This window comes from Varroa jacobsoni, unplaced genomic scaffold (genome assembly GCF_002532875.2).
Source record: "Varroa jacobsoni isolate VJ856 unplaced genomic scaffold, vjacob_1.0 scaffold_1305, whole genome shotgun sequence".
NCBI lineage: Eukaryota > Metazoa > Arthropoda > Arachnida > Mesostigmata > Varroidae > Varroa > Varroa jacobsoni.
The window spans coordinates 126311-141133 of NW_019214207.1; the positions used below are offsets into that span (position 1 = coordinate 126311).

The window sequence follows — 14823 nt, forward strand, 5'->3', positions numbered from 1 at the left end:
AGCCGAAAATGGCACTGCTTCTAAAGAGAAGCGTGAGCTGAGGTACATTACGTAGACTTTGATATTACAGTGAGTACATTACAGCGCTGCGTTTAGATTTCCTGATACGTGATCAATGAGCACTCACTTGTCGCTGACCGCTGAGCGATACGACATAATGAGGACTTAACTCATTGGCTGTGGTCTAAGATGTACAGAGACTACAGAAGAGCAGCTACCGCTGACCACGAACGCGATACAGTTCCTGAACAACTGTGAGCAGCGGAAAAGGACGAAGGGATAGTTGTCCGAAAGTAACTAACGCCTCTTCTGTCCTAATGACAGGAGTTCAACAGGCAGCGAAGCGATAAACCACCACCGGCCCTTCACGGGATTAGCAGGGGATTAAGTTAAATATAAAAAACCAACTATTTCGTTCTCTCGAAAGGACCAAAAGACGAACGGGTAAATCGCCAGCTTCACCAGGAAGTACCGCAGTAGATACTTGCTGTTACAAGCTGCTCGGAAAGTCTCTCCCTGCGCGTAGGAAGAACGCAGAGGACATCAGCTCTATTGTTCAGGAAACCTGAGATAACAAAAAGAGTAACGGGAAAGAATGACCAGTTAGGCTGACTCCACGCCTTTCTCTGTAGCTCTTGCTTTGCTCCTTGTGTCCCGCCAGAGCAGATTGTCCAATAGCGATCGTTGTCAAACAACGCGAAGGCTGGACTTCCCTTGGCTGATCGTCCAATCCAGCGAAAACCGTCAATTTCCGAACCACCGCTCATCTGAAAAGCAGCGCTTTCTTTACCTGCTTTGTTCCATAATGGAGAGGATGTTGGCTGAGCTCTCGGATTTTGAGTGGAAAAGTAAAGCGGCTAAGAAAGTGGCTGGCTCACATAAATTGGGATTCTACGATGTGCACATAGTTTCTAGTATGCTTTTTTCTTGAAAAATATATTATTTTTTGTCATGAGGTGGCGCTGTGAACGAACAGCGCTATTGGAAAGTGAGGATAACACTGTATACAACATGACCTACCTGAAATCTTTGATGCCTAGCGTTGTGACAAGGAAGAAAGAGGAAGGGTCAACTGATCAAACGGTACGCTAAGATCACCATGATCCATCACCATTGGCATTGAGTATGACGTCTTAAATAGAGCAAAACAGAGACAGCCGCTTGTTATCGTGTCAAATCAAATACACTAATATGTGCTGAAACATTCCGCAGTTACCCGCAAGCTGGGCTGAAGTAAATGCAGCGCCTCTTGATGTCTGACTGAGGAACAAGAAACGCACTGGAAGAGGCGACTCAAAGGGCAGCATACGAAACCGAAGACAATTGAGAAACTGAGGACCAAAGAGGACCACTCGAAACGAGGTAAACGGAAACGGAGCCAACGAAAATCTCCCCGGAGGAAAGGGTAGGCAATTTATTGGGTCAGCCGAATTACGTGACGGCTGATTCCAGTAGTTTCGATATATCGATATAAACAGATGAGGAGATCAGCCTAGGCCTGCTTGCGCTTGCCGAGAGACGCTGCCATGGCTCGCAGGCAAGCCCAGTATAGGAGATCATGGGAACTAGATCTTTTCCTTCTTCAAGAGACTGGAGAAACAAGCGGCCGTCAAAAGGCGGTGAGGGCAGAGGTCACCGAATTAGAGCACCAGCGTCGACTTCAGCTAAAATAGCAGTTGAGCTCAAAATCCAACGTCAAGTCACGCAATTCAAAGACTGCAGGTATGGTAGCAATCGGGGACAGACCATTGCAACTCCAAACAAATGGAATGAGCTACATCCACAGATACATAGATAATGGATAAAAATGCATGATTGCGCAATAGAGAGATTTACACACGTGTATGCAGCGAGAGTTTAACAACACTGAAGTAGTGAATAGTTATTTGAAGCAAAAGTAGAAAAACTAGGACAATACGCTTCTATTGTTTATGTTTATCATGGCATTTAGAATAATTCAGTACGAACATTTGTATTAATCGTAACTTTTCTCACATTCATTAGTTATTACTAAGCCGATATGATCATACAAAAATATCTCATTAAAGTTTCAAAGGCAGCATCATTCGCCATCATTATTATATAGATTCGAACTTCGGCAACGCCCTGGTTATAGGCGGTTTAAGATCTCTTTCTTCCTTTCTATTTCTCTCTCCGTTGCCCATTTTTACGTCCCTATGCATTTAGGCTTTGCCGCGGTTTATACTTCAGTAGAACCCATGGCCTGATGTCGGTTTAGGATAAATAGCTGAGAGATAATTTTGGTGTGAGAATCAGCCGACCGTACCATCCTCTCAGAGCTTGGAACAAGGAACGTTTGAAACAGTTTGCTAATACGTGGGAATAGCTAGGGAGCGTCGAATGTGGTCATCAACAGGACCGCCGTCGTCGAGTAATTGCCGGCCCAGGTTGTATCGATGTCCAGGCTCGGCCGCAGTCTTACTCATTCCCTAGCACGTTTGAGGTAGTTGTCGCTGCTCACCCCTCCGACGCGAATGAAGCCATTTCACTTCGTGGTGTGTTAGGATCGCCCGGGTTTGGTGGGCCGCTGCTGTTTTCTACGATCTTTGATGAGGACCGGTTGACATGCTGCCGCTAGCGTGCACGCTGTTCCCAGCGCATTTGTACTTCCGCAAGCCAGCACCAACTCTGCAGATTTTAAATTGCACTGACATACCGCCCAAAACCGTAATCTCGAGCGAGGAGCAGAGTAACGAAGCATTAATCAATAACGGGGCTTTCAGCTGTGCAGACTTCGACAAGTGCACGCTAAGGGCGAACCGAGAAGGAAGAATGTGATACAAATCAGAAGAGGCAGAGAGATAAAAAAAGAGAGCTGGCTTTCGGTGACGTCTCAAGCGGTACTAGGACTTTTTATATATTCCAGTATTAGAATTTTCTATATATTCCAGAGATTTTTGTCAGACTAAATCATATTGGTTCTTATCTTAAACTACGTTAGTTTTTCCGTTCTTGCTTCTTTCCAACAGACGCAACGGTTTAGTGAATAATAATACTTGACACTAGGTCAACTAACCCGGCCGAATTTACTTGGCCGTCCCAGTACTACCATTAATGAATAATAATACAAGTAGTAACAAAAGTCATCAAAATTACCTTATGTGTAATTACATTAATTAGCTTGGAGGCGAAAAATCGGGTTCGGACGGGAACACACTCGGTAGGTTTCTTGGTAGTATGAGATATTTACTTAATCTTAACGATTTATCCATACTTCGAGGCATATGTGTATATAATAGCCGGCTTATGTGATCATCACTTATGTCTTACCTGATTTACTCCATGATACGACTGGAGTCGGGTAGCCTTCGGCGGGACAATCCACCCGAAATGCTCGGCCTTGAATCGCGTATGTTATGTTAATCTGTACAAAGTTGAGCGTCCAACGTGGAGCCACTGAATCATTGATGAGGTCGAAATAAGACGTAACAGAACACACAATAGTATAGAACAGTGTTAGATACATGATATTTCAAGGTCAAATACGAGCGAGCCAAAGCTGCATTGATTCGACCATCGACTGGCGCTCACGAGTTATTGAGGATGTCGCGGCCTAATAAGCGTCATAAAAAATCTATTGCATTCAATTCTGCCGCTCTCTACATACGAGCGGATGTTGCTAATATTAAGACGGAATTAATGATCCCCCACAGTAGGGCGGAATTACGTGCACGCAACACCGTAAGCTGCTTCGCGGCGGCGCTAAATCCGCGCCATTTCATAAATCTCCACCGGTGTCAGTCAGCTAGGACAGCCTCAACTGACGTATAAGCTCAAAAAAAAGCAACAGGACTACCTGATGTCTTGTTCCTGCTTCCTTATCTTCTTAGTCTTACCACGATCATTGTCAAACAACATACGGTTATCACAAAAAAAAGAAAGCGCCTACAAATAGATGGTTTACTTTCTGCCTAATGTTACACAATTTCTGAGTTCAGCCGACCTGATCCGGGTTATTGCGCCGCTAGATATCGGAATCACCTAGAATAGGGGATACGCCTTCTGGTTAGCCGACTTACATGTGGGCCCATCGACTGCAATACTGTGTACAACTTACCTAAGAGTAGGCGTAAATGAGCATAGTATAGCTATTTAGATGGCCGTGCTTACCAAGAACGTTGACTATGGTCGTTTGGTTGACCGATGACACTTGATTTGCCGCGAAGCAAGTATATTCCCCGCGGTCATCAAAACGAACCTTTTTGAATTTAATCATAGCTGAATCGTCCGAGTACTGAACACTACCTTCTGGTACCGTGTCAAGAATTTTACCGTGACGCATCCAGCTGATTCTAATTGGCGTATCGCCTTTCGACACCGAGCAAAGAAGACGTGCCCGGGAACTTTCTTCCACCTCGATTTTATTTGGGAAGAAATGGGTGTCGATTTGGGGTGGCACTGTGAACAGAAAGAAACAGCACAAGTATAAATAGGTTAAGCTTCACAAGCTGGATGCTTCATAAGCATCCAAAGAAGAACTATAAAAGATATCAAGTATATTTGGCGAATTAGATGAAAAAGCAACAAAGAAAGAGCGATGGCTTATTAAGTAAATTTGGAAACTAAGAGTCTTAACATATCTGGCGCTCGGACCGTTTCCTTTTCTCCTCATAAGGCACTTTTTCTTCCTATAGTAAACGAACCCGCTATGATAAAGTCCAAGTTCCCTTCAAAAATGTACCCACTCTAGTGCAGAACTTAATTTCAGAAACGGTCATTGTCTCACACAGCAGAATTTCACTAATGTAACAGCGCACTTTTAATTTAGCTGTTGCTCTCGTATGATGGCAAGCCAAAAGAGAAACGTAGAAGCGGGGAGGGAGGGGAGGTAACGTGAACGTCGCGTAATTCATGACAAGTACCAAATACATTCTCTTTATATAAGTCTTTTCGCCTATTGTGTCTACAGCCCCTTACTCAACTCGTCTTGACCAGCTCCTTCCGTGAAGGCGGCAGTAGTAGCTGCAGCTTCTGCAACAAAATTTCAACGCTCTGGGGTCGTCTGCTAAGATGCTGCGACCGCCAATTCCCTATGATTCCTCCACTTTCGTTTCAAAAACCCACACACAATTTTCGCTCTCGCCGTCCGCACAGCCACTAGCTAGAGCCTTAAGAATCTAACTCAAATTTACGCCCTCTGAGAATCTGGCCACTAGCTTGGTTTGCAGTTTCCACCATTGTTTAGTAGTAGTATTATGGTAGCCAAGTGGAGTGACGTTGTCTCCCTATGTCCTTCGCAGCGCTATTGCTTCAGTGCTGTTAGCTGCCAGACTACCAAAAGAAACGTCGTTCAAAATGGTCCACAAGATGCTTACTGAACGTTTGACTGTCTGCGTCTCTGACATTCTCGTTCACGCTGCTCATGCTGTGGCGTTCACATAAAGAATAGTGTTATAGCCAACCATTGCTTGATTCTGGTGCCGCTGTCATTACAGTCTCTACTTTTCTAGGGTCGCTTCTTCTGTCTACGATGCGTAAGCACAGTTGGTCCCATTGGCTGTTCTTCTTTATTCTGTCTATAATTTCGCAGCAGCGATAGAAAGCGGGTAGGAAAAAGCGACCTGGAGATTGTGAAGCACTCTAGGGGACAGACAATACGCCTTGGCGTATTCGGCCGTGGCTTAATAAGGGTCGTTTGTCTTTTACCTTCGACGAACTGCACCCGCTCGCCTGTTTGCCTGCACAGCGCTCCGGCTATCCGCCACTGTTGGCCACCTCGTCGGTCAAGTTGGGCCTAAGTGGATGGTATATCTTACCTACCATACACCTATTCGATGGTACCAAGTTGTTGAGATACTCTTCGTGAAACATTGCGCCAGACGTATTTGGCCGCTTAGCTTACCACCGATAACAACGGCAGTCGCGGTAAAAGCAACCAAAATCGCGAGCTGATAGTAAACAAACAAAGCAAAGAGACGAAAAATTGTTACTACTTGGTGGCAGCTACAATGGGCTGAATATTGCATCGCGCTAATGCGGCAAGTATAGAGGAAAATAGCAATTGGAGGGATAATGCATGGTCGAAATTAGGGAGAAAGGGATAGGGGTAGAGTCCCTTAAGGGGTCACAATGATGCAGCTACGTTCTGTACCAGTGGCAATAGGTAAAGCCTGAATTAGGGCAGAAACTCCTGCTACCAATGTCCACTCTTCTCAGCAAAGTTGCCAGATCAATTAGTCTTCGTGTCATGACTACAGGTTTCTGTGTAATTAACCAAAAACCTAGCAACTAGCGAAAGACCAGTTGTCGAAACTGGCGAAGCTGACGCGGGTGTAGGATCGTAGAATTAGTAATAAAGAAGCGACCAAAGAGCGACAAGAAGGACGAAGCGAAAGAGCAATCCTAAGTCTTGCTCTGGCCCAATAGAGATTAACGATATTCGTACTGCCGGTAGAGCCCTATATACTACATAGACGGTCGCTGAATTTTGTTTACAGCTAAACGGGTTCTGTTATAGTGAAGGAATGTTGTTTAAGTCGAGATATCTGTAATTTCCTTTTTTCTTTTTTTTCTTTTTTCGGTTCTCCCTCTGTCTATTGCTTTCTGGGAACGTAATATACAAATTGCTATTCCAGGCTGCACGGAAATAAACGAACCGGAAGAAAGTGCCAACGCGCAATGCGCGTCATTACGAGAACTTATACGAAATTTTAGCGCTAAACTAAATGCGGGGGTAAGTAGTGACTTCGGTGACGAAAAAGCGTTGTTTTTCTTTAGAAGAAAGAAATCCATTGCTTTTAGGTTAGACTTTTGCTGTTAGCTACAAAATCGTTTTAAGTCGATGTATATGAGCCTGTATTGAATGTATTAAGTTAATTGAATTTTTTTGGTGTAGGTAAGTTCGATAGACTAAATTGGATTGGCATTCTTCTCCCAAGCTTAATGAATTTAGGCCTTCATGCAAAGAAGACGCAGTCAGACTCGCACTTAAGTTTCAATAGGACAGAGGAGGAAATTTTTCTGTTAGACTAACTTACTAAGCAATAATGATAATAACTTAAGCCAACTGCTCCCGTGCATTTACACCCAGGTATCGTCCCCTTATCGGATGAACTACCATTACAGAGTAAACGCAAAGTAAAGAATCATACATCACGCTTTGAAGCAATATAATAGTACAAAGCTGGTCTGTACACCTGTACGATGCAGACGCTACTGAATGTTTTCCTACAGGGGATATCAATGTGGTGTTCCAGATGACTTATGCAACCAGAAGGTATCGAGCGAACAAAAGGAGTATTATTTCTACCCTAACGGTTTTTTAGAAGAGGCCGCTTCAAGCGTTTAGTTGAAGATTACAGTTGTAGATAGGTGGAGCAACCGGCAACAGGCGTGACGATTAGAACATGAAAAAAGAAGAGTCGCGTCGATTTGCGGCCTAAACGGCCACGAAAACGTGGCCCAGCGATCCAGTAAGTCCGCATGTATTCCCAGAAAAAGCCATTCCAACATCCCTCGTTGCAGTATTCCTACCCAAGAACTGCTCATAAACTCCCTTTACTTTCGACCCCTTTAGTTCAGAGCTTGGTGACTACAGCAACGAAAGATTGCCGCAAACTAACCTCCCAATTCTCATCTGTCCTCGCACCCCAAAAGCTCTGAAGTTTGACAACTGTTCTGCTATAAGGCTGCTCCTCCGCAACGGCAGAGAGGAGCGAACGGAAACGCCTCGGGACCAACAGCTTTCCTGTGGTTAAAACTATGTTTAACGACGCCGTCGCGGCAACTATTTTATGACGGCTGAATTATTTATACAACCCGGGTTCGTCAATCGGTCAAAGCTGCTCGACGTTACTCTGCCGTTTCAACGTGTACTGCTGGTCTCTCCAATTCGCACAGTTCCCTGTAGTCACTGTATGTTTCTGACGCCGTCGTACGTGGAACAGAGGAGTAAAGCGGAGGGAATTGTTGTGGGATTGGTAGAAAAAAAATAGGCCGATGACGAAGACCTCCAGTATCTTAAGTTCGATGTTCAGCTGCTCCACATATCGACCGCACCCTTTCACCAGGTTCATTTCTCGCCACTAAGAGTTGCGCTAGTAGAGCTGCCGCTGCTGCGGCGGGGTGACCCTAAGGCTATACGTCGACTTTGGTCTAACTGTGGAACGACAACGGCACCGACATTGGATTGCTTCGGATGCTGGTGGTTTCTGTCGTTGGCCGCCTTTTTCCCACGAGTCCTCAACTACTCCTGCCGTTCCGCGGCTTCTTTCCGCGTACGACGGTGTCACGGACGTACAACGATGTCTAGCCAAAACAATAAGATAAAGCTCCAAAAGCCTTCTCCGACTTAACTCCAGTCATTTCCTCAGCCTCGCCTCCTCTCGCCTCCGCAATGGACCGGTTCAGCGTAGCGCCGATTGTTTTTTTTGAACTTTTTGAAATTTGCTCTACGGAAACGTGGGGAAGGTTTTAACTACTAACCCGCCAAACTCAGGTAGATAAAGAAATGAAGGTAGAAAGAAAGCGAGAGAGAAGCAAAATAAGCGACTGTAAATGAGTAGCGATTAGGAAATGTCTGCTTAAACAAAACTCTTTCTGTACCGTGCATATAGTGTTTGTTTCTCTTTTTTAGTGTTTCTCTAGCACTATGAACCCCTTTTCTTTTCGATCTCTCTTCTGTTGGGCCTCGCTTTGTGAACTTCTCAGTGTATCTTCTTGCTTGTACGCTGCGGTCCCCATCGCCATCGGAAACTTCTTTTTACAAAAACTGGACAAGCTGAACGAGAAAAAGGACAACGTAAGGCCTAAGGTACAATTCTATAGAGAGTTTAAATCTGTAGGGTGATGAGCGCTGCTCCGGCTTTCGTGCTAGATCTTAAAACCTATACAACGATAGCCTCTCGTCTTTCTTACATTTGAGGCAACAAAGTAAAAAAAGGCGTATTTGCAGTAGGCAACTGTGGATAGGGTATAAAAAAATGAATTTTCAAGTGAAAAATATTTTCGAGAAAACTGCAACAGCTCTACCAGTAATCAGCAAATGATGACTGAGCAATTGTCTCGTTTGCCCTGGCCACCTAGGTGGCTAGTGAAAATGTCCCGCATATACACGGACTGCACTGAAGAGGGGGAAACGGCGGAGCTCCATTCGTTTGATCGATTCGTTACATTATGGCAACAAACGCGTCCACGATAACAGAATATTTTGCACAGAGGCAGTTCTTCACTTAACTACCACTTTTTGTCTCTGCTCCCTTGTGGATACAAGTCGTGCCGACCTTTCGGGACCATTTTGCGAATGTTGGCAGGGACTGTTGTTCGTGATTACCTTTGTGTAACATTTAGCACCTGTATAATTGTCACTTGGCTGGCAATGGAGGCGTATGTACGATTCCACCTGTAAACCTGAACTGATTTTGTCCGTGCGTGGTGAGTCAACGAATATAAAGACTAGCTATCATCCGGGACACGTGAGAGTGACAATTCTGCAGTGGGTATGGTATGAGCACGGCCTTACCCTTTTCTGTCTTAGCCTTTTGACTCACATACACCACAATAAAGGCGACGACGAGAAGTGGTTGGTTATTTATTTAGGAGTACTGAAAGCAGCAGCAGCAGCAGAGGTCCCGAGCAAGTTAACACAGGCACATTGATGCCTTAGATCTGCTGGGCCTTGGCGAAGTTCTGGGAGAATACAAACACAGCTTCACTATACGAACACGCAAATCTTTGGTAGCGCACGAGTCACCCACTTATCCCGGCATCGAAGGTGGACGTATAGTGCACATTGTCACAAGTTCTATCGCTTCCGCAGGCTTCACTCGCTTCGGCAAGAAGGTTTCGATGCTGTGCACCACTCTGGTGTCATTACGGCAAAGGCCCACTATTGCTGCGTACCAGCCAAGCGTAAGGCTGAGTCTTCGGACTTTAGCTTTAGCGAACGTTCTGGGCTGCGGTTTGGCTAGTTATTATTTCACGATGCGGGTATGCGGCCACGCGGATGACAGCGTCCTGACGCATTTGAAAACTCTCGAATCGGTTCTGGTCGAACTGACAGCCGTTGCGTGTCCACGCGTATGGCAGAAAGCCACAGCAGGCAAGTAGTCGTAGTAAGGCAGCAAGCACGCTTGGTGAATGGGTGACGATAGCGTGTACTTTTTTCGCCCGGGGTGTCAGTTGCTCAATGTGGACGACGGCAGTTTCGCCAGTGAAGACGACTAAGGAAAAGAAGACGAAGCTGGAGCGGAGAAGACGGAGAAAAAGCATAAACCCGTCGGACATGTCTGACGAGCGCCATTCTTCGGCGAAGACTTGGCCATTCGAGACGCTCGGCAGCCTAATGGATGCTTTAATGAGTGTGCTTTTTTCTCTTCTCGCCATCGTCGGTGGCCGCGTTGTTGCCATCTTTGTGTCAGTTCCTACACTGTGCTTCACGCGGCCCTATCCAACATGAAAGACAGCTGAGAGTGTGGAAGCAGAGAAGAGGGCTAATATTGAGCGAAGGGAAGGCTTTCCCTTTGACTAGATGTATGCGCCCTTTCGACTGCTATCCAATCAGGTTACACCGATGGCCGCATATCTCAAGGAACGACAGCTTCGAACAGGACTTGCCAGTCCAGAGTAAGAAAAAATCTCTCAGACGACCAGGCACCTACCTTACTTGAGCGCTTCAAAACTTGTCGACTATCGTCTTTGAATAAACAGACTTACAGATAGACACTCACCTTTGAAGTCGAGGACAGTTTTCGAGGTGATCGTGCCACTGGGCCCTTCTACCGTACAAATGTACTCGCCCCCGTCGGCCGGAGCTTGTAATTGATCTATGACAAGTATTCCGTTTTCGCGTAGCATATGCCGGGACGACGAATTTAGGCGGACACCATCTGCAAGAAAAAAGCGCGGAAAGCTAATGTCAAACGTCAACGGTAAATCAGTATGAGTTCTAGTTATAGTTATAACTAAGTTGACCTGTTATAGAGCAAAAAGAAGACTCCTGTTTAATCTAGCTACACGCTAATGTTCACTACACAAAAGTATCCCTCTTATACACTCTTAGATAACGAATAAGCGAATTGCTGTATATAAAAATAGACCAGCTCGTCTTATCTTGAGCCATGGCTAACGCGTCTTAAACTTACGTTATACGCCTATATACAAATGTTTAACAGAAAACGGCGGCTCTTGTTGGCTCTTCTAGTTAACAATCTTCTAGTGGCATGGTCTCCCCGAGCGGAAAAGCAGATCCGAGCAAAGCTCGGCAGCGCGGAAGATGAGACAAGATGAGCAAGGACCCCATAGTAAGAACATAGATTTGGCCATGAGTGGAGCATGGCCTGCCGTAGCGGTATGCGCTATCGGCCCTTCTGTAACAGTACAGGAAGAGGGAACCGCATGGAAGTGACACATGCTTTTGACGGCGGACGTCGGCAACCACGAGGAGAACCGAGAACTAGTCGGGGCCGCGAGTGTCAACAAGCTCTCGCTTTGATAAATGGGTAAAGAAAGCATTTACTGCGTCTCCTTCTGCCTTGTTGCTACTCGCTCAACCCCCTGGCGTCGCATCGACCTGCTCAGACATGCCTTCAATTTGCGTTTCTATGCGTAGTCATCCTGCTTAAAGAGTGCTTACCTTTCATCCAGATAACAGAATCGATGGGATATCCTGCGAACGAACAGAACACCTCGACCCGACTCCCTTGAGTGACTGTCATCGATCGAGTAGCAACTTTGCGTTGTATTTTGGCGTAAATATCTACACGGGCCGTGTGACTGTTCGAACCTAGCTCATTGGTGGCTACACACGTGTAGAAGCCTGCATTGGACACATCCACTCTGAAGTAACAACAAAGAAAATTCTTGTTTTATAATGGGTCGTCACAGTGGGATGTTGTATGTAGTTGTTAACACTTCTTTCTAGAAAAAGTAGACCCGCCGTCCTGGAAGAGCTTCGTTTTAGAAAACATGTGATCATAGTCACGATGATGAGCAAGGATAGGTTCTCATTTGCCAGCAGAAACCTCACAACGGAACTAGAGCACTTATATTTTCTTCGTTATTTATAAAACGCCTGACAGGCATTACGCATTTATTATAATTTAGGAGCTTTGAAAGCAGTACATTGTTCCCACTTTCATAGGGGTTTGTGTTTGAGTATATGATGTGCTTGTATAGGATTTGAACGTTGAACGTCTTATTTAATAAGGTGGATGACATCTGTTAGATTGTCAAAAGCCCTGGCTACTCCATACCTGGGTATTGTAAGGTCGGGAACATTTGAATACCGTATTCCGTCGACAAACCACTCAATCGATGGTGCGGGTATCCCTTTGGCTTTACAAGAAAGCATGAGCGAGTGTCCTTCCTCTAATACCGCCGACTTAAACGTTTCAAAAAAGATCGGCTGTGTTCCTGTGTAAGAAAACAAGCACAAGTGATACAAAAAAAACGTGCCATGTATTACATGTTACAGAACAATTAAGGGAACAGGTATTGGTAGCGGCAGCGCGAAGCTCGATACATATCAGCAATTGTAACTGTGATTGGTAACAGTGTAATATCCTTAATAAGTAGATTAACTCTCAGCTCGGAATGGGTAAATCGAAGGATCCTCAAATAAAAAGCTGTTGCCAAAATCAGCCGTCGCTATGTCTCCATATGTATGACAAATACTGTCCCTTATAAAGATTAAATTATCACTCACCTAAAACATTGAGCTCAGCTGATGCCTGGGCGACTTGTACAAGCGCCGTGGTGGATACGAAACACTGATAGATGCCGGAATTGGCCATCGTGACTCTATGTATTGTCAGCGAACTACCTTCCTTCGACTTATAGATGGTAAACCTGAAAGTCATTAGGTTATCACGTTCAGCATTAGTAGGAGTTTCTTCAATCCAATACGGATTTGCTCTCTATTCTTTCGGTCTCCCGTTGCCGCCAGCCTTCGAACCTAGACTCGGGAAAGCTCCGGTGGAAATACTACGCCCAATATATGGGTTAACCTCGAATGCAGATGGCTGACATTCGAGCCCGCCAATTAGTTCATGTAATTAAGCGAGATACCGCGAAGTAAGCACCGGCCACTATTATAGACAACGGCCACAGGCTTCGCCTTCGTGTTTTGCGGTTTCAGGGCAACTGTAGAAGAGGCAGAGAGCGCAAACCGCAAGTTAATCTTGAACAGATGAAAAACATCTAGCAAGCTAAAAACAAAAAATTGGAACAATGGCAGGAAACCGGAACTCAATATAGAGTAGCAGAGAAAGGAACATATATGATGCGCCATACAACACCGTTGTACAAAGTGCAGTGTTCCCATCTTCTGTTGACACCCTGTCACATTAGAATATAGTTAGGAATCAGGCAGTAATTAAAGGAATAGTTGAGAGGGCTGAAAAATTAACATCATTAGAATGGCCAAGTATGAGGAGTCAGAAAAAAAAAAGAAGAACAAGGACTACAACTTAGAGACATCTAGCTATTTTGATAGGCACATTCCTTGAATATTCGCCACCGCTCAAATAGGACCAACAAAAAAAATGAATAGTTTGTGTCCGTCGCCGCTGCATCTAGCCATTCCCAAAATGCTCTATGGGACAGTGTCTTCAAGCTCCTTCTCTGCATTACAGTTTTCAGGGGATATTTGCGATGGAATTCTACTGACTGTGTGACACGGTGGAGGCGGGCGGGGGCTAAAAATATAGAGATAGACGGCAGTCGTAACTTCTCTATTCTTTGAATGCTTCTGCGTCGCAAAGACCCATGCCGCCGTCCCATGAGCATAAAGATGCGTCTGGGTCATTTCCATTCGGCGACAGTCGTGCCATAGGGCGTGGAGAGAGAATGTCCATGTCTTCATCCTGTAGGACTTTGACAGTCGAGGCCAGGCAATTCTGACAAATCCTTACCGGCCCAACCCGGCCCTGCTTCTTCATTGTCTAATGCTTCAACATTGAACGATGTGTTTAGTCTCTTTGATTCGTCTTTCAGTGTGCACTGGTTGTCCAGTAGCGTCTTCTCAGGTTTCCTTTCTTTCCGGGTCCGTTTTGCTTGTGACCTCTCTCGCTCTCTCTTTCTATCTCTCTATACGAGCCCGTCGGATCCTCGATTTGGTTAATGTCATGGACCGACTACACGGTGTTACACTTTGTTATATATCTCCTGAAGTGTTCCCACGGGAGTCTAATAAATTACATGCGCAGCAGCAGTAAGATTTCGGTCTCGAGCAAAGAAATCCCCTTTTCCTACTCCAGATCGAATCTGCCCTATCCGCTGTCGCTACGCAAAGCTTTGCCTCATCTCCTAGTGATCATAAAAGTATCAGGAGTCGCAGCGGTTTTGACGGTCTCATTATTTCTATGTTTCTAGATACTGTATCATTGTATGACAAGCTAGGCACAAGCGAACCAAAATACACACCGTTACGACTTATGGTGAAAAGTCGGAATAGGGCAATTCAAAGATCTTATTGTATGCGGCCTCGCAATTATGTAGGCTCAACTTGCTGCACCGCAAGCAAAGCTACTTCTGCATGCTGTCGTAATAACTACTTTTTGTATATCGCGTTCGGTTATTGTCCACCACCTTCAAATGGCCGCGTTATTTTTATTTTGCCCGTTGGTATGTGGGCTGAACAGTGACGACAGAGGCCGCAGCAAAAGTAGATCGACACGGAAATGCTAGTATTGGTGGCCAATAATGATGACGGCAATGATGTCAGGATCCTCCCCCCACAGACGAAAATACGTGATACCTCGCTTTATGTGTTCGCTGTTTGAATTTGTATTCTTGTTTCAATATTTACATGCCAGTATATATATAGGGAAACGAACATGAAAGAAAATACGAGAGAGAGAGGGA

The 14823-nt window shown here is 45.2% G+C and overlaps 1 protein-coding gene across 1 annotated transcript in view; it reads right to left on the reverse strand.

Moving 5' to 3' along the window:
• The window catches only part of LOC111268643 (cell adhesion molecule Dscam1), a 110243-nt gene that overhangs the window by 42453 nt on the left and 52967 nt on the right, over positions 1-14823 (reverse strand). The window contains exons 8-13 of the mRNA XM_086971759.1: positions 12665-12807; positions 12213-12372; positions 11594-11796; positions 10689-10847; positions 4132-4419; positions 3292-3417 (exon numbers count right to left, since the gene is read on the reverse strand). Of these exons, the coding sequence (XP_086827885.1) occupies positions 3292-3417; positions 4132-4419; positions 10689-10847; positions 11594-11796; positions 12213-12372; positions 12665-12807 (1079 nt within the window). The remainder of the gene's footprint in view (positions 1-3291; positions 3418-4131; positions 4420-10688; positions 10848-11593; positions 11797-12212; positions 12373-12664; positions 12808-14823) is intronic.